Raw genomic sequence first — 27,972 nt, forward strand, 5'->3', positions numbered from 1 at the left:
CTCTCTCCGTACGCGGCAGCGGCAGCCGGCCGGCGAGCTCCCCCCCTCCGCGCTCTCCCTCGCGGCGGCCCAGGACGGGCTTCTCCTCCCACCGCCAGCGCCGATCTCCCGCGAGCTCGGGCGCCGTCGTCCTTCATCCTCACCGGTGAGCATCCGTCCACATCCTCTCTTCTCATCTCTCTATCCAGGCACTGTTTTTTTTTAATTTTTTTTTTAACTTGTGGAATCGGCGTCATGAACCCTAGATAGGTTCTCTCCTGGATCTGGCTTAGTTTTCCTTAGTGATAGCCTTAAGGGAGACTAATAACAGGTTTTTCTTTTTTGTTCCCAAAAAGTTTGGGCAATAGATCCGTCCTGGCTCAAATCCCCTGAGACTTTTTGTTTGGACCAGGAGGGTTGCTCCATTTCGTCACCGTTTGCTCGCTGTTCAGGAATTAGTATGCAGCAATTTCACGCTGATTTTAAGTGCTTTGAACAGACTGCTGATTAGCTCCAAATGTCTAGGAAAGATTCGCTCAGAATGTTTGACTTATGATGCACCTGCTGGATCTTGTGTAGGTCTTATTTTTATCTTGCAAGAGAGTCTGTAAATTGACATGGTAGGACAGCCAGTTTAATTCGTTTTAGTCGTTCTTTGTCGTTCTTTCTGTTTTGTCGTGATGGTTGGTTTTAGTGCCATGGTTAATATGGTCATCTGGCACAGCAGTATTGTACTACCTCTGAACTGTGGTGACCTCAGAATGATGAAAATCAATGTTCGAATGGACTTGTATAGCTCTAGGGGCGACTGTGTATTGCTAAAGGAGTTTGTATATTGGATAAGAAAAATGTGAAAACAGAATACAGTCCAGCAGTCCATATTTTGCTGCTTTTCCTTGTAAGGACCAAGGTTATCAGCCTGATTGCCACTCTGAACTTGCAACTTGAATTGGCCTAGACTATTTCACAGGATTGGGGATTTAGGACATACTCTAGTGAACTACAACCGATTTTTAAGCAGCACCGCCTGTTGAAAAGTTCCTAATTCACTCATTTAACTTCCATACATGTGGAAGCATAAAGATGACTGCTCTTTTTATCCTGCATATTTCATTTCTTATGGAGAACTACCTAACTCTAACAATGCAACAGGACAGTTCAAAAAAAAAAAAAACAGTAATGCAACAGGACTGTGGGATAGTTCTAGATGGATCCATTATCCATGGGTAACAGGGTATTAGTAGGAATTGCTTTGGTCTAATTTTCTGTAGTTCATATATACCTTTGCTTTGCATTGCATATTAGGCACAACTTTGTGGTGTTAGGAATGGTATTTCCAAGCAAATTTTGTAAGATAGTTCAACAATCTCATTCAATAAGTTCAATGGAGGAACTTGAATATGCATATTAATGGAGATTCCTTTCTAATGGAGTACATCTGAATGTCATCTTTGCCTTTGGTTGTCTTCTTGTGTGACTAATAAGCAACTACTGCTTTGACCCTTACTTTCATATTATTTATCTTAAATAACCATATACTGTCTTTTTTTTTCTTTTATGTCCAGCATACCATCTTACCTTCTTTTGTATGACTTAGTGATTCACTCACAGTTTGCCCAAATAACATTGGAGAAATGGGATCTAAGACATCACATTTTATGCTTGTGCAACATTTGTATGGCAGAACAGATATATCACTCCTTAATTGGCTTAAGATCCACCTTAATGCGGATATTTGCTATGATGATGTCAAAGGTCATGCGTTTGTTACCATTTTTCCCCCAGGAATGCATCTTATCACTGTCCATTGTCTCCTAACCTATTCGTTATACAGTGTCTGTTCAGTAAATTTATATTATTCAGCATGAAAACTCACAACCTTTTCTAATATCTTAGCATTTGTTATTCCTTTTGAATAGTTTTGAAGGATGAAGAAGGGATTGCATCCTCAGATGCAGTGGATTTCATATGTGACACAAAGTGGCAGGTTGATCAATATCATGATGACCAAGGTCAACCATACTGGCAAAGTGTATCATATGAGGGCAAAGCGTCAGATGGCTCAAAGCCTGGGCCAGATTGCGAAGTTTAACCGCCGATACCAGCAGGAAGCTGACGAAAACAAAGACAAGTAGGCTGCTGTCTTCAAGGAGCTACATATGCTCTGTAACTTTAGGCAGATTAGTGTGTTGCAATGTTTTTCATCCTGGAACATTGCTGATGGAACTCTGTTTTGGATGACATCCTCTTCCATACCACCATCTGAATATTGTGGTTTATTCTTGACGGTTCTTTCAGTTCTGCCGTTCGCTATTTTGTTAGAGCCATCTTTGGTACTCAATTCTGCCTGAGATATCTAGAAAATGCAACATGTTACTTTCCATTTATTTCATTTAAAGCTCCCTGGATTCAGTGCCTGTAATCTCGTGAAATACTTCCTACGTTTTGAAATGTCACTATGGCTTCTAAATTTACCCTTTCCCATCTCAATGCCTTCCTTTTAGCTATTTAATTTCCATAAGCTGCCATCACTTATATCATAACATCCAAAGAAAAATGAGTCCTGTGATGAAGAAAGATAATCTGTCCTGTCAACACGGACAGGATGATTTTTGATATACATTTGATCGTTTATATTATTTTAGAGAATTATAGAATTATTATTTATTTTGTTATGATTTGTTTTACCATTATAGATATTTTAAACATGACTTGTACTTTTGTATATTCAGATAATTTTTTTAAAAGATGGATGGTCAAACTTTTATGAAAAAGTTAAATGACATTAAATATTTAAAAACCAGAGGAAGTATTAAATACTTTCGTAGGATGCACATAGCAGAGTGGTGCAACCGAAGCAACGGTAGTCGTTCGATAATTTATATAGTAGTAACAGTAACAGGCTACCAGTTCAAAAGTACAGAACTAAAGAGATATAGTTCATCGGTATCTGCAACGAACAAGGTACACATAAAAAATGTTCAAGCAAGGAATCAATAAAGTTTAAATTCAGAACACAAGTTCAAACTTCAAAATTCAACATAACGGATGCTGTTATATTGCAGCAATAGCATTTTGTCCATATGCTGCAACGAAATTTTAATTATAGAAAATAGGCAATAATTTATTATTTTCTCTATATATCATATCTTAAGTATTTCATATATTTGTTATTAACACGTGAGCTCATTGCCTTCGTAGTCGTCTTTCTCAATCTACTTTATAAAAGTTATTATTGTGGTTAATATATGGATCCATAATTATTTTTTTTAAATAGAGAGTTAGTGATAGGGTGTGAGTATTCACCACTGCTTCTTTTTAAAGATGCATAGATAATGGAATTAGTTCTCTCCCTCTAATTTGGTCATATTAGCAGCCATTATAAGTGCTAATTAGGGTGAGTTTGAGAGTTAGTGAAAAAGAAGCACACAAAATGAGACAACTTAAATTAAGTATTAACTATTATAAATTGAAAAAAAATAATTAATATGATTTTTAAAGCAAGTTTTTAGAATTTATAAAATATATTGTTTGACAATTTGTGAACCGTGCATATGTAAAACGATAGCTTTTCTCCTTTCACACTTAGGCTTCCATTGTTTTGCTTTTTGGAGGAATAAGCGAAAAACGTTTTTACAAATGAAAAATAATTTACAGGTAAAACTTTTATATACATGTCCACAGTAACTCAAAAGCAAAATGTATAAAACAAACTATAATAAAAAACCACAAAATTAAGTTTAAAATTAAGTTCTAAAATTTAAATTTTGGCTTATAAGCAGTTGCAACCGCGAAACGTTCTCACTGAATGGAGCCTTAGTAGTACAGTACTCTTAGATCATATCCTGTAATGCACAAACACTTCTAATAAATTGGAATAGTTACGAATATGATTTACCTCCCTGTACAATAGAAACGGATATATTGCCTCTCCGAAATATCAAAACTAGATTAATTTGCCTCCTCTGGTGATTTGTTACGTAGTCTCCTATATAACGTATTAACTAATCAAAGTTTGCTAACGTGGCATCCACAGAAGAGTCAACATGTATGTAACTTAAAAAATATTAATTAATAGGACCACGTGCCATATTGTTCTATGATCTATTCTCGCCACTTCTCTCCTTCCTCCTCTCTCCTCCCTTCTCTCTGTCTCTCTCCTGGTCTGTGACTTAGCCACCTCGCCGCCGGCGAAGGAAATCCTCAGCCGCCTCCCAGCAGGATGTATGTCCGCCGCCCGTCATGTTTGTTGAAAATATAAGTATATATTGATTTAATTTATTTTCTAATTAAATCATGACATTGATCATATAGACTATGATAATCACGTTGTATATATATATATATAAACTAGATAGTAAAATATGAACAGATTGAATACGTGAAACATGATCGACATGTGTCGAGTATTTTGGTTCTGTTGTGAATTGGGTTGACGAGAAGCCACACGTACCAAACTAACAACATGTGAATGCAGGGATGTTATCGTCAGCACGTGGCCCTCGAGCGTAGAGGAAGATGGACCATCATGAAAGATTACTAAGCACTCACCTAAGACACTACTAAAAACCTTATTACCGCCTCATCCTAGCATAGGATGTCGAATGCGAAGGTTTTAGAGACACGCTATTTCGAATTGGTGCACGTCGACGAATAGGACGGAGTAGACTACGAGCGACGGTGCAATATAGAGGAGGCAACACCCTATATTGTTTTTTCGTATCTGTCCTTTTCGACGAGGCGGTGACTGGATTTATACAGAGATATCAAGATGTGTGATTAGGGTACCTGTATAATCCCACTTTACGTAAGCGAACGGGAAAGTCACGCATAACTTATCAAGAATAGGTAAGTGATACTAAACCCCCTTTCATGTCATCTCATGAAGTGTACTTTTGTGATTTTTTAAAGAATTAATCTTTATATAGGCCTTAGCCTGCATATTAATTCCAGTAATCCCCCACCAAATCTCAAAATCCTACAGAGATTTACTTTTTCCAATATACTGTTAATATACCAACGGTTCGATGGAGACCGATTAAGGTTGAACATCCACCTAGAACTCCAAGCTACATTTACTCACAACTTGAACAATCGACTGTACCTTGAATTGCAAGTCTTGTGCAAGCAAGTTTCACTCAGAGTTTTATCTGATACTAGGTTTTTAGTAGATTATCCATCGAGTGGAGCATATAGGTCATACCCATGTTCTTTCATAAGCTTTTAGGAGACTCAGCTAAAATTTCTATAGACCGTGACTAACAGTCAAACTCATATAAGTGTATTTTTTCAAAAATACTATGTAGAACAACACCTTTACTATTTAAAGCCAACAAAATACATTAAGGCAATTGCTAACCTGCTTTACAGATTAAGAGAGTATATACATCTTCACCAAGAGAGAGTTTTAGAAAGGACTATCCAACAGTTAACTAAAAGCTTGTTTTTGCTAGGTCCTAATTCATGGGATCTTCAATCACATAAATTGGGTTACCACCGTAGTATAACTTAGATGGGTCTCATACCTATCTTCTTTGATGCATTGTCTACCATATTTTGTGATAGTCCCTCCGTGAAGGGATCTGCCAGATTTCTAGCTGTTTGGATGTAATCCAATGTTATAACCCCGGTGTTTCTCAATTTTTCAACAAACTTCAATCGTCTTTTCACATGTGTAGACGATTTCATGTTATCCTTTGAACTATTTATCTTGACAATTACCGTTTGATTGTCAGAGTTCATAAGAATAGTTGGCACTATTTTTCCATCCAGAGACAGATCCATCGGTAGAACACGCAACCATTCTGCCTCACCAGTAGCAGTATCTAGTGCCGTAAGCTCTGCTTCAATAGTTGACCTTGTCAAAATAGTCTGTTTGGAAGACCTCCTTGGAACATCATTACCACCTAGCATGAATACATATCCACTAATGGCTTTGATTTCATCAACATCAGATATCCAATTAGAATCACAATATCCCTCCAATACCATAGAGTACCCGATACAGTGAAGCCCCAAGTTCATAGTACCTTTTAGTTTAGATAATGCAACACTCGCTCAAGTGCACACCAATGATCATCTCCCAGATTAAAGGTAAATCGACTCAATTTACTCACAACAAATGAGATATCAAGTCTAGTTGCGCTAGCTAGGTACATAAGTGAGCTAATGATTTGGGAGTACTCCAATTGATTCCTAGCAAGTCTCTTGTTCTTGCGAAGCAACAAGCAATGATCATAAGGTGTTGAAAAAGACTTGTCATCAAGGTAGCCAAAGCGACTCAAGATCTTCTCCACATAATGGGATTGCAAGAATGTAATACCATTCTCACCGCTAATTAACTTAATGTAATTCTTCATATCAAAATTTTGAGACAAAAATGATTTAACCTCATTAATCATCTCAAGATTTGTCCCAAATATAAGTATGTCATCAAAATCGAGTCACAAAATAACTCCCTCACCCCCACCATGATGATAGTGTTAAAACCAAAATTTGGTAAAATTCCTTATTGGATTCGGATAAGGAAATGTGCAATCACAGATGGAAATTTTATCCGGAAGAGTTCAAATCCAACAGGGAATCGTGAAGATCAAGGCATAGCGGCATAAATTTATCTATTAATTAGAGTTAGTTTAGGATTTTTCTTTATCTCTAAGAGAGTTAGAGTCCGATCGGGACTTGTTTGTTTTCTTTTTATCTATTAGGAAACCATGTCGTATTCAATAGGAATTAGAGATAGAGTCCAAATAGAGTTTGTTATTTCTTTTTATCTATTAGGAGTCGTGTGTCATATTCGACATGGACTACTATCCACCCGTGGGTGTAAATATGTATGCCCGGGGTCATTGTAAATCATCTACTTCTCAATATAGATCGATTATTCTCGGTGCGTCGCCATCCTCTTCACCGAGGTTTCAACACCGGTGGAACTTGGCACCTGATGCGGGGCTGCATCGTCTCAATCTCTGGTGGAGGGGTAAGTCCTATGTTTCACCGGCCATAGTAATCGCATCGGCTAGATTGGAACTTTCTCAGTTTGGTCCGATCTTCTAATTTGGTTGTGCAGTTGCTAGTTATCTTATCAGTTTCATCTTAGATTACTTTCATGTCCTGAGTTGATCTGGTCAACCACTTTGGACGATCTATGTTGTTTTGATATTTGCTATTTGACATCTTCAATCTAATACTGCCTCGGTTCGGTCCGATCTAGTAGATTGCGTTTATCAGATGGTTTATATCAGATCAATGTATTTTGCTCATTGTTTTATCGGAGTACCAGCCGATAAGTTATCAGTCATCGGCTCATCGACTTGATAGCAATCTAAATCTGTTTAGTATCTATCTTGACATTGCTAGGCATAATCTTGAACTGTCTCAGTTTGGTCCGAGCTTCTATGATTATTCTTAGTAATCTGGGCTAGATATTTTATAGATCTTGGTCGTTTGTCAGTCGTTCATAGCCGATGATCTTTGCCGATCTACATGCTTGTTATATTTACATCAATAGAGTAGTCGATTGCCTTACTGTATTGTTTTTATACCAATCGGTTTGATTTAGTTAGATCGGTAGTTATTTATGTTACATCGGCTTATGAGAATTATATCCAAATTGGTTTTAGCCAATCGTAACACATGATTCATTGTTTATTTAACTATTCAAGTCTATTTGTATCGGATTCTTTGCCAATCCAAGCTTTCAACAACCGATTGCTTAGTCTATCGGCTAAATACTGCTACATCAACATCCGATCGGCTGGTTTCTCAGTTACCTATCGTCTCGATAGCCGATCGGCTTGTTTTATTGTTCATCTTATCAGTTGCAGGATCAAACTGATTAGCACACCCACACATTCTAAGAATTTAGGTCCTGCACTGGAGCGTTCTGAGAAGTGACTCCCATGCCTTCGTGTGTGACACGTCATCGGGTTAACTTTTGATGTCAACAGATAGTATACAAATTTATCTACCTTATTTATTGCAAAGCCTACAGATGTTTGTTCTATGAAACTTCTCATGGCATTGTTTGGGAGCTTGTTTTAGACCATACAAGGACTTCAACAATTTGCACACCTTGCCTTCTTGAACTTTCGTTACAAACCCATCAGGCTGATCCATATAGATCTCCTCATCCAGCTCTTCATTAGGAAAAACTGCCTTAACGTCTATTTGATGAATGAGAAGACCATCTGAGGCTGCTAGGGAAAATAGCACACATATTATGGTCAATCTAGCAATAGATGAGTAAGTGTCAAAGAAGTCTTCACCTTCTTTCCGAGTATAGCCTTTTGCAACAAGCCAAGCCTTGTACTTTCCAATCATACCGTCAGGCCTAAGTCTCTTCTTGAACACCGACTTGCACCCCACAGGTTTACACCCATAGGGTTGTTGTGTCACCATCCAAGTCCCGTTAGCAATAATAGAATCCAATTTACTACGGATAGCCTCCATCTAAACAACATCAGGATGCATATGTTTCTAAAATTGACTTAGGAGTGTCATCCACGAGATGTATAGTGAAATCATCACCAAAAGACTTAACCATCCTTTATCTCTTGCTCCTCCGAGGAGCTTCACTATCATCCTCCTCAGTGACAAGTTCATGCGCATGTTCAGTTTGTTCTGGTGGTGTGATTAAGCTGGGAATTATTTTAGAACGTTGTCTAGAAGTACTTATGTGTATCCTTTATTAGAAAAAAACTCTCAAACAAGGTAGCATCACAAGACTCCATAATTATACCAACATACATGTTAGGTATCTTAGATTTGACTATTAAAAATCTATAGGAAATGATGTGGTGAGCATATCCCCGAAAGGCTCAATCTATAGTCTTAGGTCCAAGCTTGCGCTTCTTAGTTATTGGTACATTGACTTTTGCCAAGAAGCCCTATGTGCGCAAGTAAGACAATGATGGTTTTCTCCCAATCCATACCTTGTATGGTGTTTTGTCCTTGTTTCTATTAGGAACTCTATTTAACACATGATTTGAGGTTAAGAATGCCTCCCTGTACCATGCCTTAGGTAGTTCCGCAGTATCCAACATGGTATTCAGCAAGTTAGTCAGTGTGCGATTCTTCCTTTTGGCAATCCCATTAGACTTGGAAGAATAGGGAGGGGTCCTCTCTTGTATGATGTTATGTTTCTCACAGAATAAGTCAAATTTGTTTGAGAAAAATCTCCACCACGATCGGACCTAAGTCTTTTTATCTTCCTGTCAAGTTGCTTTTCAACTTCTGCCTTATATATTTTAAAATAGGCTAGAACCTCATCTTTCATTTTCAATAAATACACATAACAAAATCAAGTAGCATCATCAATCAACGTCATGAAATATCGTTTTTCAGCCTTCGTCAATACCCCATTCATCTCACAAAGATCTGAATGTAGAAGTTCTAGAAGTGCCAAGTTTCTCTCCTCGGCAATTTTTTACGATGGAAAACTTAGGAATTAAACACATCCTGGAGAGCCGAGACATCAACCAAAGTTAGTATGACATAAATGTGAGTGCCAAACATTAGCTTCATCATCCACATTGCCATAAATATGGTTCACAGATTTATTGCAGAAACCAAAAAGGGAAAAATGGAACAAGCCTTCGCACTCATAACCTTTACCAATAAAATATCCATGTTTAGACATGATTACTTTGTTAGACTCAAAAACCAAGTTAAGTCCGTCTCTATATAGACGGGAGCCACAAACGAGATTTCTGTCGATAGTAGAAACATGCTGCACGATCTTTCCCGAAGTAAACTTCAGATCTACCATGCCAACACCATGAATAGAGGCATGCAACGCATTCCCCATTAGGAAAGAGATATCTCATGCGACATGACAAGAAGAAAGCAATGAGATATTAGCACATATGTGTACATTGGCCCTTGTATCAACCCACCAATTGGTAGAGTGATTAACTGAAAAACAGTAGGTAACTTACCATACCCGCTTCCATCTCTAGTGTTGCCAATGGTCACATTGGTAAATTTAGTAGTCTGCCCTGCAGGTGCCTTCATCCCCTTGCATTGTGGACAATTCTTGGGTAGATGACCAGGCAAATCACACACAAAACAAGTTCTATCATCCTAGTGTAGATTGTTGTTCTTCTTTTTTGCTTGAAGTTGGTGGTTTGTTGGAATTTGTATTTTCATTTATTCTTGTTTAGAGCCCTGTGCACCACATTAGCACTAGACTACCCACCATCGCCTTTAGACGCTATCAACCCCTCAGCAGTGTACTCTTGTCTCGTGTCTGAGTGCAATATCAAAATTCCTCCAGGAAGGAGGTAGTTTCGCAATAATGCACCTAGCCACAAATTTGTCCGGTAAGACACACTTAAGAAATTCGAGATCTTTAGCCATGTCTTGTATCTCATGAGCCTGTTCAACTACAGAACGGTTGACAACCTTCCTATAGTCATTAAGCAGCTCCATGACATACAGATCATTGCTAGCATCAGTGGCACCAAATTTGGTATTCAGTACATCCCATAACTCCTTAGCGTCGGTCCTGTGTATATACACCTTGACCAGACCTTTGCCAAGAACACCAAGAATGCCTCCCACAAAGTAGTGGCCTTCTCAAATTCTTTCTGCTTTTCAGTAGTAAGAACTCATTCAGCTTTGCCATTACTATCCCATAAGCATTTCATTGCTGTCAGCCATAGAGTGACCTTGTTGTGACATCTCTTGAAGTGCACACCAGTGAATATTTCTGGCCTTAGTGCATCGACAAAACCAGCCATATTAAAACCATAGTGCCAATAACAAGGTTTTTGGATTATTAAAAATATAAGCACATATTGATTTTATTTATTTCATAAATAAATCATGACATTGACCATGTAGACTACGATAATCACATCATATGATCTATACATGTAAACTAGATAGTAAAATGTGAACAGATCAAATATGGGAAACATGGTGAACATGTAGTGAGTATTCTGGTTCTGTTGTGAATCAGGTTGACAAGAAGCAACGTGTACCAAAGGAACAACGCATGGTGTAGGGTGTTGTCATTGGTGTACGACCCTCGAGCGTAGAGGAAGACGAACCATTGTGAAAGATTAGTGAGCAGTTGCACAAGGTGCTACCAAAAATCTTATTGCGGCCTCCTCCAAGTGCAAGATGTTGAAGGCGAAGGTTTCAGAGACATGCTCTCCCGAACACTGGTGCAAGTCGGTGAATGGGATGGAGTAGACTAAGAGCTACGGTGCACTATAGAGGAGGCGGCAAAACCCTAGATTATTTTTTTATCTATCCTTTGCGACGAGGTGGTGGCTTGATTTATATAGATATATCAAGATGCGTGATCTGGGCACTTGCACGATCTCCACCTCATATAACCGAATTGGATAAGTCGCTCGTAACTTATTCGGGCTCCACACCATGGCAACAAAACCGAATAGCAGCAAAATAAATCCGCAAAAGAAAACTGCCCCTGTGCAAGGATGAGGAAAATTATGTCTGCACAAGGATGAGGAACCAATTTTGGCCCATAGGCCATTCATGCACAATGTCACGTATGTACGCACGTATCTGGCTAGGCCAAGCGAGCGAGCATGTGTATTCCTCTTGTTCTCTCCACCACACATGCCTCAAGTGGCGGTGAGAATATCCTTCCATATAAGGAGGTCTCCCTCTTGTAGAATAGGCAAGGTAGTACTAAACCCACTTGCATGCCAACCTATGAAGTGTGCTTTAGTGATTTTCAAAGATTTAATTTTCATATGGGTCTTAGGCGACATATTATTTCCAACGACCTTTTCCTTCGCTTGAAAAGAAAGAGCAGCACTGTCAGGGAGGAGGGAGAGAGGTGAGGCTAGTGGCCTTGCCATCGGATTGGATTTTTAGCTAGGGCTAGGCTGATGGATTGCGGGGGCGGGGCTGGTGCTATTGGTAGCCTCCATGCCGTGGGGGAGTAAGGTGCGTCGCCACCATGGATCTCTAGTTCTCCACTCCATGCTGGATGCTCCCTGTCTCTAGACCCCTCCTTGCTGTCTTCCTTGCTTCCTGTGGCTACCATGGAGCTTGGAGTAAAGGAGCCCATAGAGGTGGTGGAGACCTTGTCGGCCACTGTCAAGTGTCGACCCATTGGATGGCGAGCTCCACCATCAACTCATGCTTTCAGGACTATGCAGTAGCAGTTCATGTTTGTGAACTTGCAGAGCAGCTCAAAACCCGCAGCGTCGAGCTTCTTGGCCATGAGGACGGTGCCACAGCCGAAATGATAAGGATGGCCGAGATAGGAGGCGCGCACGAGGATGGAGGGACCAACGCACAATAGTGGTGGTTGAGGAGTAGGAATATGATGGTGGGTGGTCCATGAAGCGACATGATTCGAAGGTACACATGATCTCCTTCTTCAAAACTCAACTCTCTACGGCGATTGTCTAAGTAACTCTTCTGTCATGACTGGGTTGTCTTCAACCGATCACGGATGATCTTGACTTTATCTTTTGCTTCTTTCAAGACATCCATCCCAAACACTTGTCTGTCATCGGGTTGATCCCAAAAGAGAGGTGTATGACACTTAAATTGATATAACGCCTAAAAAGGTGCCATCTGCAGACTGGCTTGATAACTTTTGTTGTATGAGAACTCCGCACATGGTAGACTCTTGTCCCACATTCCTCCAAAATTGAGTGCACATGCTCTCATTATATCTTCCAAAATTTGGTTCACTCTTTCTATCTGTCTATCAGTCTAAGGATGATAAGCCATACTGAAGTTTAAATGTGTTCCCATCTCCTCTTAAAGTCTTTGCCAAAATTTGAGGTAAACCGACTTCCACGATCATATATAATCCTCTTGGGAACTCCATGTAAACACACTATTAGGGCCATATAGAACTGAGCTAACTTCTTCGCGGAATAGGTAGTATGCACAGGTATGAAGTGTGCAACCTTAGTAAGTCGATCCACGATTACCCAAATGGAATCATGTCCAGTTGATGTTCTTGGTAACCCGGTAATGAAATCCATACCAATCTCTTCCCACTTCCACTCTAGGATCTTCAACGGTTGTAACAAACCAGCATGTCTTTGATGTTCAGCCCTCACTCGCTAACACACATCACACAAAGCCACAAACTCTGCTATTTCTCTTTTCATAATGACCCACCAGAACTTCTCCTTCAAGTCTTAGTACATGTTGGTACTGCCAGGATGAATAGAATATTGGGCTCCATGAGCTTCACTCAAAATTAGCTCTTTCAACTCCTTGTTATCAGACACACACAACTTTTCATTCATCCAAACTACAACTTTGTCATCTTCGGTGAAGTCTCGGGCTTTACCAACCCGCATATTCTTTCTTAATCCCGCCGTGCGCGTGCGTGCCTTGGGCGTTGCCGTCGCCCCTCCGCTTGCCGTCGTCCCCGCCTCGCCGGCACCGCTCGTTCCCATTCGCCGCACCGCCGCGCTCGTCGCGCCGTCGTTGCTGCTCCGATTGCGCCGTCGTCTTGCGCCGCCGCTCCGGTCGCGTCCGCCGCTCGGCCGCCAGGCTGCGTCGCTGCTTGGTAGACGCCACCTCGCTCCTCCCTCGAGCTCCCGTCTAGCTCCTCTGGCCGCTTCCCGCGCCCGCCCGCCGTCGCCGTGCCGCTGTGCCGTCGTCGCCGTGCGCCGCGCTCGGTCGCGCGCCACGCGCTGTCGTCGGACGCCGGTCATCGTCGTCGCGCCGTCGTCGTCGTCGCGCCGTCGTTGTCGTCGCGCCGTCGTCGCCGTCGTCGCCCGCTTGTCGCCGCCCGACGTTGTCGCCGACGCCGTCATTGCTGCGCCGTCGCCGCCTCCCCGGCTGAATGCCGCATCCCATCCCCCTCTCCCTCGCGACGTCGTCGCTGAGCTCCTCCGCCCGCCGCGCTGCTGGCTGACTCACCGCCACGCCGCCCCGATCCCTCTCCCTCTCGGCCGTGTCTCCACGCCGCCGTTCCCCACTTCGTCGCAATCGTCATCTTTGCGTCGCCGTCTTTCCCTCCCGCCGCTCATCGCCGCTCCGAGCCGCGCCACCCCATCGCTGTCTCCGCCTCCTCCGCGTCGACTCGTCGTCGCCGTCCTCGTCACCACCTTCACCATCGCCGCCTTCCCCGTCGCCTCGCGCCAGCGCTCGCCGACGCCGTCGTCGCCCTCCCGTTGCGCCGTCGTCGTCGTCCTCCCCGAGCCGCCGCTGTTCTCCCTTCGGCGTCGCCGCTCCTAGCGCCGTCGCCAGCTCTCGCGTGGCCACCCACTGGGTCGCCGCCGTCCGCCGCATACCCGCCGGTCCGCGCCGCCGTCCGCTGGTCGCCGCCCGCCGCGCCGTCGCGCCGCGAGCCGCGAGCCGCGCACTCGGCTCCCTTCCTCTCTGTTCCTCTCTCGCTGACGAGCGGGACCCACTCGTCAGTCGCCACCCCGCCAGCCCCTTCCTCTCTCTCCTCCCCGGGCCCGCGTGTCAGTCTCTCCCTCTCCCCTTCTCTCACCGACAGGTGGTCCCCACCTGTCAGCCGTCAGCTCCTCTCTCCTCGCTGACGTCAGCAGCCCCATTTATTGCGCAATAATTGATTTAGGACTTTTCTGTTTAGCTAAAAAACCCAGAAAACTTCTAAAATTCATAAGTAATTCATCTAGTCTCCGTTTAGGTCCATTCAAGTTTCATTAAATCCAAAAAATGCCAAGAATCCATTAAAAATAGTTTCTTTCTCTGTTTCAGTAGTTTTTAGCCTGTTTTTCTTGTTTTGCCTTGTTTGTCGTAGGTTTTGACCCCGTCGCAGCGCCGTTCGTTCTCGAAGTCGTCGCCGAAGTTCCTCGTGGGTCTAAGCAAGGCAAGTGGCACCCTTCTTTGATCATATTGAACCTATGATTATAAAATCCCCCGCTTTTACATTCAAACATGCATTGTTTTATGCAAATCTATTTATTGTATTTATCTATTGGGAATTTACCCTTACACCCGTTGATCCCCATTCATTATTATTGTCATCCCAGGGTTAATTTGACTAGATTTAGAGTTAGTCAATGCTTAGCCATGCTTAGTTCAACTAGCTCACCAATTATTATTTAATTACTGTTACACTTTGATAGACCTTTAGTGGTTGAAACCATTATTATTCTCCCGATGTGGATTAATACAACTAAAATATTGCTTATGGTGGGCTGTGGGTGTATGGTTTTGAGAGTCGTGCCCATGGCAGTTAAGGACCGGTTCTCAGGAAACCCTGAAGGTCTTACACGTACTAACCACAAGCCAGAATGGGCAACGGTGAGACTCGTAATCTAGCTTGTCCCTATTCGACGTACCCAGGCAAGGGTAGGCGTGATGGAGTATGGACGGGCAATCGTGGTGTAATGAAAGCTTCTCCTGCTTTCGGATCTACCAAGGCACAAGAGGGGACTGCCCGACTTGGTGTAAAGGAGGGGGTGAAACCTGAAGTGTGGTGCGATTGTCTAGGGAGGGCTAGGTGAAAGGTCTTATCATGGTTTCCGTACTGAGGTATCGTGGTGATACGTTGGGGCATGGTAACATGCTTGGCAGCCATGTCTTGTGGGTAAAGTTGTACACCTCTGCAGAGTAAAACTATTCGAATAGCCGTGCCTGCGGTTATTGGGCGAACTGACAGACTCACTGGGATTAGTTGAACCTCTTTAATAATTTTATTAATCTTGGAATTGGTTTGACCCTGCGCAATGTGGTGTAACGTTGGCAGTGGTTTGGGTCTGTCGCAACGTGGTTTAACGTTGGGCAGAGGGTTGACCCTGTCGCTACGTGGTGTAACGTTCGACAGTGGTTTGGGCCTGTTGCAACGTGGTGTAACGTTGGACAGTGGATGATTATTTTAATTGTTTACTTTACTTTTATTTCAGTCTATTTTATTTACTGTTTTGCTAAATTACCGCAGCTTTTGTGCAAGTTAACCTTAGCCTTTCCTTGTTACCCTATTGCATTCATTATTCTCCCTCTCTTGGGTGTTACTTGTTAAGTACGGTGGTTTGTACTCAGCCTTGCTTAATTTTCCCCACCAGAGCAAGTGCCAGAGCCTGTGTCAGAAGAAGGTTGTTCTGAAGGTTGAAGTAAGGTTCAGTCCGCCGTCGAGAGTGCCTGTGGTGTGGAGCCGTCTTCGCCAGCTGAAGCTGAAGATTAGATGGTTTAGTTTGTTTTCCTTTTCCGCTGCATTTCGATAGATAATTGTTTCTTATTTGTTTTTAAGTCGTGGAACTGTGTATTAATTTGTCATAGTGTGTACTCAGGCTGATGCCTGGACCGAGATTCAATACATGCTATTGTTCAGAAATTTGGTGTAAATTTCTGGGCGTGACAGCAGGCAAGCGACGTCATGTTCCCGATGGAGGTAGAAATCCATCTCGAGGCGGCGCTGACTCCTTTAGTCGACTCGTCCGAGGCTCGCAGTAGCACTAGAAGTTTCGTACCCCCAAGAGGTCTTCGCCGCCAGTAAACCGGCATCACCTTCTTCTGATGCCAGACGGCAGGAGGAGGAGGCGGCCCGACTGGCTGAGGAGCGCCTACTTGAGGAGGAGAAAGAACGCCAGGAGCGCGAGGACAAGGAACAACGCGCGACTCAGTCACATGTTGAGCTGCGACTCCAATCTCGGAGAATGCAGCGCGATTTGCTCCAAACCCGAGTCGACGGGCATGACGTCTTCAAGGCGCCTCAGCAGAATGTCCGCGCGGCCGCCGACCTACTCGGCGACATCATCCAGCAGCTTCCACAGCCAGATCTACCTGTGGTGGAAACCATAAACATGGTCAAGGCTATGGTAACTACTGCTGCGATTCAACAGTCTCTCCAGCGCACGACAGGGACCCCAACGGCTCGTTCGAAGGCTCAATCGTCTAGATCTCCTAGGCAGCCGACCTGATCCCCGCTACACACTGAGAACAGGTCACGCCGGAACTCCCCTGACTCCACGAGAGGAGAAGTGCCGCCGATAGGCAACGCTGCATTGACGATTTAATCTGCCGATTGGACCAGCAACGCTAGGAGCTCAGGGCCGAAAGGCGATGCCTCGACCAAGAGGGCTCTGTTGACTTCCATCACAGGGTTGAACATCGACACTAGGCCCATCGGGATAGCCACCATCACGACCGGGACCACCGCAGCCACAGCCAGGTGTCTAGGCATCGGTCACCCGAGAGCTCTGACAGTGACGTGATGGAAGGCGTCCCGGCATTTACCAAGAACTTGAGTTAGTTGACTTGGCCAACTGGTTTCAAGCCAACTGGCATCAAGAAGTATGACGGCTCCATCGACCCAAAGGCCTGGCGCACAATGTACTTCATGGCCATCTAGGCCGCAGGACGACTCGACTGGGCATTGGTTGTCGGGGCTCCCCAAACGGTCCATTGACTCATGGGCTGAGCTTCGCGACTGGTTCATAGCCAATTTCCAGGGCACATACGAAAGGCCAAGGACAAAGTATGATCTATACCAAGTCCAACAAAGGAAAAACGAATCTCTACGGGCCTATATCAAACGGTTCTCAGAGGTCCGCAACTCCATCCCCGATATCAAAGATGACGTGGTCATCGCTGCCTTTCGAAAGGGAGTACGTGATGAGCCATTCATCGCCAAGTTTACCAAGAAGGAGCCGATTATGGTCAAAGACCTCTTCAACATGGCTAACTCCTACGCTGCGGCTGCCAACGCGGTGTCCGCCTCGCAGAGAGATAAGCACGAGGGAAAGGAGCAGCCATCTGGTAAAGGCAAGGAGAAGGAGCACAAGAAGGACTCGGACTCGCGGAAACGCAAGCTGGAGGAGCTGGTTGCCGTCGCAGAACGGCACCCAATCCAACGTCCTAAGATGTCTGACTACGATAAGGTCATGAACAGCAAGTGCCCCTACCACCTAAAGTCCTCCCACTTGGCCAAAGACTGCTTTGTCATGCGTCATTACGCAGAGCAGCTCGCCAAAGGTCAGTCGGGGGCCGTCGGGTCGAGCAAGCCAATGCTCGCCGATAAAAAAGACGACGAGTTCCAAGACCCACAAGCCGAGCTAAACCACATCTTTGGTGGCCCGCTCGCATATGAGTCCAAGCGGAAGCAAAAACTCACGACAAGGGAGATAAACACCACAGCGGTGGACGTCCCCCAGTACCTGCGGTGGTCGAAAGTCCTGATCATGTTCGACCGCTCGGATCACCCTGGCCGAGTGGCTCACCTAGGGCGGTACCCACTGGTGCTAGCCCCAGTCATCAAAAGCATCAAATTGAAGCGCGTGCTCATCGACGGCGGAAGCGCTCTCAACATTCTCTTCGCCAAGACGCTTGACGATATGAAAATCCCGAGTACGAAGCTACGACTGAGCAATGCGCCCTTTCATGGGGTCATTCCAGGGCTATCGGCAAGACCGCTCGGGCAGATCACTCTTCCGGTAACCTTTGGAACAAAAGAAAATTACCACAGGGAGAACATTTGCTTTGAAGTCGCTGACTTTGAAACAGCATACCATGCCATCATCGGCAGGCCCGCGCTGACGAAGTTCATGGGGATCCCGCACTATACCTACCTCATGGTCAAGATGCCCGGGCCCCACGGCATCATCACTCTGCGCAGCGACATCAAGCAGGCCTTCAGCTGCGAAGTGAAAAGCTGCGAGATCGCACAACACGCCGAGGAGTAGGCCGGCCGAGAGCTGATACGAGCAGCTTCAACTCACAAGACAGAGGAAGAAGATGTGCCATCTAAAAAGATGGCAAAAATCACCTCCAATGAGAAGAAGCAGATCGCCCTCGACCCCATCGACTTGTCTAAATTTACATTCATAGGGACCTAGTTAGAACCTAAATAGGAACTCGCGCTCATCACTTTCCTCCAAAATAATAAAGATATTTTTGCTTGGAAACCGTCTGATATGCCAGGAGTCCATAGGGAAGTGATTGAGCACTCTTTGAATGTAAAGGACGACGCCAGGCCGGTCAAGCAGCGCCTTCGCCGCTTCGCGCTGGAGAGGAAAGATGCGATTAAGAAGGAGTTGACCAAACTGCTCGCGGCCAGCTTCATTAAAGAAGTCAAGTACCCCGACTGGTTGGCCAACCCCGTCTTGGTAAAAAAGAAAAATAACAAATGGCGGATATGTGTCGATTACACGGACCTCAACAAGGCATGCCCTAAGGATCCGTTTGGTCTGCCGCGCATCGACCAAGTCGTAGACTCGACGGCTGGCTGCGCACTGCTCAGCTTCCTTGACTGCTACTCAGGCTATCACCAGATCAGCCTAAAGCAGTAGGATCGGATGAAGACCGCCTTCATCACACCATTTGGCGCGTATTGCTACATCACGATGTCGTTCGGTCTGAAAAACGCTGGAGCAACCTATCAACGAACGATTCAGGGTTGCCTCCATGATCAGATTGGGCGAAACGTGGAGGCTTACGTCGACGATGTGGTCATCAAGTCGAGAAAAAAGGATGACCTACTCGACGACCTAGAGGAAACCTTCACCAACCTCCGACGCTACAGGATGAAGTTGAATCCTGAAAAATGTGTGTTTGGTGTCCCCTCCGGCATGCTTCTCGGTTTCGTCGTCTCCCAACGAGGCATCGAGGCAAACCCAGAAAAAGTCTAGGCCATACTTAACATGAAGCCTCTCAGCGAGCTCCGACACGTCCAGAAGCTGGCCGGTTGCATGGCATCCCTTAGCCGATTTGTTTCACGACTCGGTGTACGCGAGATGCCCTTCTTCAAATTACTGAAGAACACTGACCACTTCACGTGGACCTCAGAAGCATAAGAAGCCTTTGAAGACTTCAAAAAGTACATGACTTCTCCCCCCGTGCTGGCTTCACCAAACTCGGGCGAGCCTCTCCTCCTCTACGTCTCGGCCATAGAACAAGTTGTCAGCACGATCCTCATGTCGAGCGGGAGGAAGACCGGCACGCCCAACTAGTGTTGTGGCCAGTCTACTTCGTTAGCGAAGTACTCGGGGAGTCCAAGTTAAAGTACCCCCAGATCTAGAAACTGCTCTATGGCATCCTGATCACGGTAAGGAAGCTCGCCCATTACTTCCAAGCCCACCAGGTTTTAGTCATCACGTCTTCTCCACTCGGCGACATCATACACAACAAGGAGGCGCAAGGCCGCACCGCAAAGTGGGCACTGGAAATGATGCCATACGACATCACCTTTAAACCTCGCACCGTGATCAAGTCACAGGCCCTCGCCGACTTTGTAGCCGAGTGGACAGACGCACAGCTAGAAACCACGCTAGAAGAACTGCCTCACTGGACAATGTACTTCAACGGCTCATTGCGCATGTCGGGTGCTGGAGCCGGGGTCGTGCTTATATCGCCTAATGGCGAGAAATTCAAGTACGTGCACCAAATCCACTTTCCGGCCTCGCATAACGTTGCCGAGTACGAAGCACTCCTACACGGGCTTCGGTTGGCTATATCCCTTGGGATTAGGCGGCTGCTCGTTCGTGGGGATTCTCAACTAGTAGTCAACGAGGTCATGAATGAGTGCACCTGCATTGACGAAAACATGCAAGCCTATCGATAGGAAGTACGGAAGCTTGAAGACAAGTTTGACGGGCTTGAGTTGGTTCACGTCCTGCGACACAAGAACGAAGCAGCCGACGAATTAGCGAACCTTGGATTGAAACGGCTACAGATGCCAACCGATATATTCGTTGAGCACCTCACTCAGCCAACGGTCAAGAAGAAGGCCGAGCCCAAGTCGACCCCGAGTGATGGGGCAGATGAAGAAAACAATGCCGAATCGCCAAACCCTGGCAACCGCACCGTCGCAGTCATCAGCGACGACTGGAGAACTCTGTTCATCAAGTTCCTCATAGAGGAAGTACTCCCGGCCGATAAGGCAGAAGCTGAGCGCGTCAGCCGATTAAGCTACTGCTACATCGTGTCGGATGGGGAACTCCATCAAAGCGCGTCAGGCATCTTTATGCGCTGCGTGCTTCCCGACAAAGGCAAAAAAATCTTCTAGTCGGTCCACTCGGGCCTTTGCGGCAACCATGCCTTGGCCAAAACGATTGTCGGAAAAGTACATAGGCAAGGTTTTTTCTGGCCAACCGCCATCTCAGACGCGCAAGAGCTGGTTAGAAAATGCAAAGGATGCCAATTCTTTGCCAGGCAGACACACGTGCCGGCACAGGAACTACAAACAATTCCAATCTCATGGCCAATCGTTGTTTGGGGGATCGACATCGTCTGACCTTTCAAGCGGGCCCCAGGGGGATTCACCCACTTGTTCGTCGCTATCGACAAGTTCACCAAGTGGATAGAAGCTAAGCCAGTCGCCACGATCGACTCGGCGCATGTGAAAGACTTCATACAGAACATCATCTACCGCTTCGGCATCTCGAACCGTATCATGACAGATAACGGTAGACAGTTCATCTTTGGAGTTTTTCAGAATTTTTGCAAAGAACGTGGGATCAAGATATGCTACGCATCCGTGGCACACCCGAAGAGCAAGGGGCAAGTCGAGAGGGCCAACGGTATGGTCCTCGAAGGGATCAAGGCTAGGGTTTTCGACCGACTACACCCCTACGTCGAACGATGGGTGCAAGAGCTGCCTCCAGTACTTTGGGCACTCCGCACATCTGTCAGTCGGGCAACAGGACAATCGCCCTTCTTCCTAGTCTACGGGACTGAAGCAGTCTTACCCATGGAAATCGACCGCGAATCCTTTCGCATACGCAACTACAACGAGTCAACGGGAGACCAGGCAAGAGAAGACGACCTCAACCGACTGGAAGAGGCTCGCGACATCGCAACTATCCAGTCGGCACGATACCTACAGGGGCTACGTCGGTACCACAATAGAAACGTCCGTGGCCGAGCGTTCCTGGTCGGAGATCTAGTCCTACGAAAAGTACAGACTACCAAAGACCGACACAAGCTCTCTCCACTCTGGGAAGGGCCATACACCATAGCCGAAGTCACTCGACCTAGTTCATACCGACTAAAAATGGAGGATGGAAGACTGCTAGAGAATTCATGGAACATCGAACAGCTACGTCCCTTCTACACATAGTCAATCATTTTTGTAATTTTCCATTTAGTAACCTTAGACTGCCATCGCCGAGTGGTTTTCCCCTCGAGAGACCAGTCGAGGGCTACGATGTATCCTACCTTCGATTTTAATAAAGTCTTCTGCTCATGAGCTCTCCAACTGTCGGTTAAATCAAGGTCTGGATGCGGTTCCACATCCTCTCGGCTACACCTAGCTTACCATCAAACCGAGCGAAACTACGCTATGCTCTGCGCTGGCTAAGTCCGCACGAGGGCTATTGGAACAGGCACACGCTGAGAGGATAACCCTTCACTCGACAACACGATACACCACAGCAAAAGACTCAAAAGCACATAGATTAAACCAAAATATATTACAAGCATCCGGACTAAATACAGTTAACTACTTGAAGTTTCCCTGTCTTTTTACAGACCGAGGGCGTCACCGATCGACTTAGCAGCGCTTTGAGCTTCGTTGACAAGGCAAAACCCTCGCAGACGGCATCTAGCTCTACCCGGGGGTACAACGACTTTACGATGGCGAGGGCATGGCTGGATGCCAACTTCGCCGTCTCCCGCAACTCGGCCTCATGAGCCGTAGGCATCCTCTCGAGCTGTTGGATCACTTCGTCTACGCTCACTGACGAGGAACCCTGCGCCTGCAATGGCGTCGCACCGAGAACCCTAAGGGTGACCGTAACAAGATGGTCCTGAGCTAGCTCAGCTTCTTGAGTCTTGGCCTCGGTGGCTGCCACTACGGACTTCGCCTGGGACTGAGCTTCTGCTAACATATCTTGATGTCAGCAAGTATACGGGAGGAGAGGAAAAAGCTAAGGCAGAAAATGACGTACCCACAAGCTCAGCGGTCGCGGTGTCCTTAGCCTTCTTGAGTCGGGCGCATTCGACTTCTAGTACGGCCCTTGAGGCCGATAGCTGGGAGCGCTCGGCCTCGAGTTCGTCCTTCACCACTAGCAGCTGGGCATACTTGGCCTGCAACTCGGCATTTGCCTTCCTCATCTCCCCCAAGGCTGCGTCTTGATCTAGCAAAAGGAAGACTACCTTTAAGCCCCAAAAACAAGACCGAGTGGCTAAAGTCAGTTCGTCGCACCTTTGATTCGGACGTGACCTGACACTTGCTCCACATGGTGTTCAGCTATCTCACCTTGCAAGCGGTTCTCCAAGGCCTTCGCACGCTCCAGGATCTCGTTACAGTCCTGACGCAAGGCATCGAGGTTTCCCAACTACGGGTCCAGCGAGCGTAAAGCTTCAGACTTCGCATTGGAGCGCGCCTCGATCCCTTGAGCATAGCGACATGAGTCAATGGCTTCGCGTCGATAGGGATAACAGTCGAGAAGCGTACCTTCATGAGCCTGACCGATTTCTCGATATAGCGCTTGATCTTGGTGATGTCGTCGGAGTTGTCTAACAAGTCGACCTTGACCTAGCCAGGAAGGTTTCCTCGAGCCCTAGGTGGCGCCGCAGCGTCTGTCCCCGCGACAGCATCTGACCTCACAACGCCGCCGGCAAGTGGAGCTTTCGTGGCAGTCGCTGATGATGGCCTAGTGGTTTCCAGCTCTCTAGTTGGCACAGGAGCGACGGTCAGGACGATCGCGAGGGTTGCTTCGGGGGCTGCCCCCTCGACAGTGTTAGCCGTGGGGGCAAGGACCACGCTTGGTGCCACAGGCATGATGGCTGTTAATAGGGACAGAGGCTGGGCAGTGCCAGGACCAGTCAGGGCGGTCGGGTCGATGTTACTTGATTTCCTGCAAACAAGCCACAAGACATGACTTCAGCAAGCCGAGATCCCAATCGGGTTATGGCATAGACACTGGACTATGTTACCTCGATCCCGTCCAGAAGACAGGCTTCCTCAGGTGCCTCAGAGGTGGCAGGCTCGGAGAGCGAGTCGGGCACGGAGCATCAGAATCCTCTGGTACCCCAGTGAGCTCGGTGTTAGGGTCAAACGCCATCCTCTTGGCAGCTGGCTTGTTAGCCGAAGTTTCCGACCCCCTCTTGAGCACGGGTGTGGCTCGGCTCGGGGGTAGGACAAGAATTGGTGGTGGCCCTATAGAAACACCAGAAGAAGGATTGAAGCAAACCGAGGGAAACGCTTGAGAGATGAAAGTAAAATCCTCGGAGACGCGAGAGACTTACCGCTGGTGGAGTGTTCTCGGCATGAAACGGTGGGGGGAAGCCGATGGCGTTGGCCGGGATGATAGTGTTCGGGGCGAACAGTTGGCGAGCCCGACCCTGAATGATTTCCCATCGCATCGCCTCCGCCGTCTCCCGAGTCGGGTCATCACTCTCGGTGTAGTCAAAAAAGAACCAGGCCCGGTCCTTGAGTGGTTGGATTCGACGCCGGATGAAGTGACAAGCCACCCTAATGCCGGTCAAGCCAGCGGTCTTCAGGTTCTCGATTAAATTGAGTAGAGAGTTCACCTGCGACATCTCTTCGGCCGTCGGAAGCGATGACCAAGCGTCATGCGCTACCGGAGCATGACCGACAAACGGAGGAAGGGAGTCGGCTAAGTTCGAACAATAGAACCATGCCGCATGCCAACCCTTCAGCGAGGTTTTCATGGGAAGTGAAAGCCAAGCTTTCTTGCTTCTCTCACGGAGCTGAACGCCGGCACCACCTACAACAGACGGATGGTACTGATTGGGTTGGGGCTTGACGGTGAAAAGATGGCAGAAGAGATTGAAGTGAGGGGGATTCCAAGGAAGGTTTCGCAGGTGTATACAAACACCGTTATTTGAAGGATGGAATTAGGATTCAAATGATGAAGTTCGATTCCGTAAAAATCTAGCAAGCCTCGGAAAAATGACAACATCGGCAACCCGAAACCCCGCTCGAAGAATGGCTCGAATACCACTACTTCCCTAGAGTCAAGGGTAGGAAAATCCTCGCTGAGAGCGCCGTGGTATCCTGCTACCTCCTTGCTTTGGATCAGGCTGGCTCCGGACAGCACTAAGAGGTTCTGGTCAGAGATGATGGAGGGGTGCCACGTGTGAAGCGGCAGCATCTTCCCTGAGTCCGTTGAGGTGACCATCTTGGGCGTTCTCTGGCAGACTAGGAGGGGAGCATGGATGCGACAGGTGGTGGGGCACAGGAGTTTTGGGCGCGGAGGCTAGGGTTTGGCGGATGAGGGAATCACCGGAGCAGGTTGGGGCTACTACGACTGATGCGGCGAAGAAGAAGATGAACAGGTGAGGTAACGGGAGGCTTAAATGGGCTGTTAACGGGCCTAACGGCTAGAAAATTTCATTACTGGGCTAAGTATTGTTATGTCTCCTCGCGGGCATGGCGGGCCGAAATTTTCGGTGCTGGCATAATGGATACCATGCTACTTTTAAGGATTGTTGCGAGTTTTATAGTACGCCAAATGGTGATATGAAATTCGTAATGTCCTTCAAAACGGGAATCAATGGAACGCCTATGTTATGGACCCAGGGTCGCACTCTTACAGGCGTTAGTTGATATCGCCCATGGCACTTAATTGCGCTTTATAGCCTATGCCAAAACTTTGAGTAAACCCGAATATACTCGGTACTAACTACTCAACTGTAACGGTTAATCTAGTCGGCATAACCTACCCCACAGGCATAACACAATCCAAGGTTGTATGTCTAGGGAGGCACGACACCAAAACCATCTCCAAACCACTCAGGTGGAAGACGCTCGAAAAGAGCAACCTGAGTTGGTGCCACTCGGGTCCGAAAGCACTCGGAACAGTGTTGCTCGAGTCGGGATATCCGGTATTTCGGAAAATGCCTTTTTGGGTAACAGTCCATAGATGACTCTATGTTTAATTGTTACGTATTTAAGCATAGAGTCGGGGGCTACACCTATTAGGTGCATCGAAGATGCACCTAAACCTTTCTTCCATTCGGAGCCCTCCACAACCTCTACAATCATTATAGAGTACCTGGGATCACCTGAGAAGCACTCGGGGAGCACCTAGGAAGCACTCGGATAACATCAAGCATACTGTGTGAAGAAACGCCTGATGATCAACAATCTACACGGATGATTTGTGGGACTATGTACGACTCCGGGGGCTGCTGTGGGATACCTATACCCGGGGTATCTGTAGACTGCATGAATAAGTACGGTCAATAGGGTATCGAATAGGAAGGAGAATATATTTGTATGGTATCGGCTAGGAGTTTGGGAGATACTGGATTGCATGCCAAGTGTACCGAACCCGAACCATAACCAAATTAGGATAGATCCTAGCCTTGTTGGACTAGGACTGTATCATATCTGTAACCCTATCCCCACTATATAAAGGGGTACGGGATGCCCCCTTGAGGGCAACGGAGAATCATCTACGTAATACAATCACCAAGCAGGAGTAAGATATTATCTCGCCACGTCGAGAGCCTGAATCTGCGTACCATCTTAACCATCGAATTCCGAGCCTAATAGCCACCCTATAAGTTTGTTGTCGATATCAATCGTCGACAACTAGCTTCGTTTTATAATGTAAGACTTTATAACATTGCCTATAATTATATGGATGCTAATGAATCTAAACACATGTATAAATAATATATATTGATCAATAGAGAAATCTATATATAGCTAAAAAGTCTTACAGTACAAAATGGAGGGAGTAGGCCTTATTCATGTGTATCAATTGGTTCTAGTTCTTGTCCACGATGTAGCGTCGGGAGTTCCAAACTATTGTGTAATGGCGTGAAGAACTTTAAACCCAGGCGAGCTACTAAAAGGCTTCATTCCACTACACATGTGGGTTATTCATATTCCCCTACATGTTTCATGTTATGTCCAAAGATTACTTTTATAACTATCCAGTCACAATGTAGCGTTTAGTAGTCCCTAAGAAATCCATTACACATATTGGGAACAATGATAATCTCAAGCCTAAGTATTATACATCAACACTCAATGAGAACACCGATAGCACATCACACATTACTCTCTCAGTGTCTCTTATTGGATCTATCCAACATCATATTCTCCAACATGTGTCCACATGATAGATTTAGTATCTCTATACCATGATCCATGAGACATAATCATCAATCAATACATGTGTTGATCATCTAATCATATTTAGTCAATATGTGATATTTAATCAGCCTTTGAAAAAAAATAGCAACTTATAGCACAAACAGTCTCATAAACGAATCATATATTTATTAATCGATAATAAACTATGTATCTCAAGGAACAATGCATGATAAATATGTTAACACATTATATGATACAATCATCTCCATGATTACCTTCAAGGCATATCACCAACAGTTTTAGCTTGTTGGACTGTTCAATATAAGTGAATATCTTTTTTTTCCATTGGAACCCGATTCATTACATTTTCTGGACTATTTGCAACTTTATGCATCATTTTACATCTATAGAAAGAAGAAAGAATCTGGGGAATATCTCATTATTTTATTAATACTATCTTGTGCATTTACTTTGTGATTTTGATTACGGTCTGTTTATCTGTACCGTCTTAAATTAAACTATATAGTGTTCTTCTGTTGAGGTACTTGTTGCATTTTCCAATTAATTAGAGTATGTGGTTTAAGAACTTTTTTGTAATTTTTGTCCCATAACTTCATTATTGACCACAAAATAGCTCTTCAATAATATGACGAATGCTTATTGCGATAAATGGCTAGATAATGCAAGAACCTACTAATTTCAAACAGCTCCAAACCAGTTGCATGCAAAATTAATCTTTTGAGCAAAAGCTACAAAAGAGGGACACATTTTACATTCTTGCATCCTATTATAATGCCAAGGCAACACAAATCTATAGATAGTAAAATTAAATTTTAGTCAGAATATCACATACTACAAGATTTATGAATTAATGAGAGGATGTTTCTGGTTGTGTCAAATTAAAAGTAGCAAAAGTCAAAAGGAATTATAATACGAGTTGTTTTGTCAGAAGGAAACGGAAGTACTACGGAGCATATATATACATGGCTTACAAATTAGTATTGGAGACCACCATCTGGAAAGAGCACCACATTTGATGTAGTCATCAATTAACC

General features: G+C 45.5%; 2 protein-coding genes across 2 annotated transcripts; both read left to right on the top strand.

Moving 5' to 3' along the window:
* Nucleotides 1-16,562: 16,562 nt before the first annotated feature.
* On the top strand, nt 16,563-18,587 carry LOC107303416. Its single transcript, XM_015842185.1, has 2 exons — nt 16,563-16,724; nt 17,265-18,587. Exons 1-2 carry the CDS (start codon nt 16,563-16,565, stop codon nt 18,585-18,587), a joined length of 1,485 nt encoding a protein of 494 aa, XP_015697671.1.
* Nucleotides 18,588-18,818: 231 nt separating this feature from the next.
* Nucleotides 18,819-21,961, top strand: LOC102700382. The gene is made up of 4 exons (XM_015842186.1): nt 18,819-19,189; nt 19,954-20,380; nt 20,465-20,891; nt 21,156-21,961. The coding sequence occupies exons 1-4, from the start codon at nt 18,819-18,821 to the stop codon at nt 21,959-21,961; spliced, it is 2,031 nt and encodes a 676-aa protein (XP_015697672.1).
* Nucleotides 21,962-27,972: the final 6,011 nt, after the last annotated feature.

Source organism: Oryza brachyantha, chromosome 11 (genome assembly GCF_000231095.2).
Source record: "Oryza brachyantha chromosome 11, ObraRS2, whole genome shotgun sequence".
In the NCBI taxonomy this organism is placed as follows: Eukaryota; Viridiplantae; Streptophyta; class Magnoliopsida; order Poales; family Poaceae; genus Oryza; species Oryza brachyantha.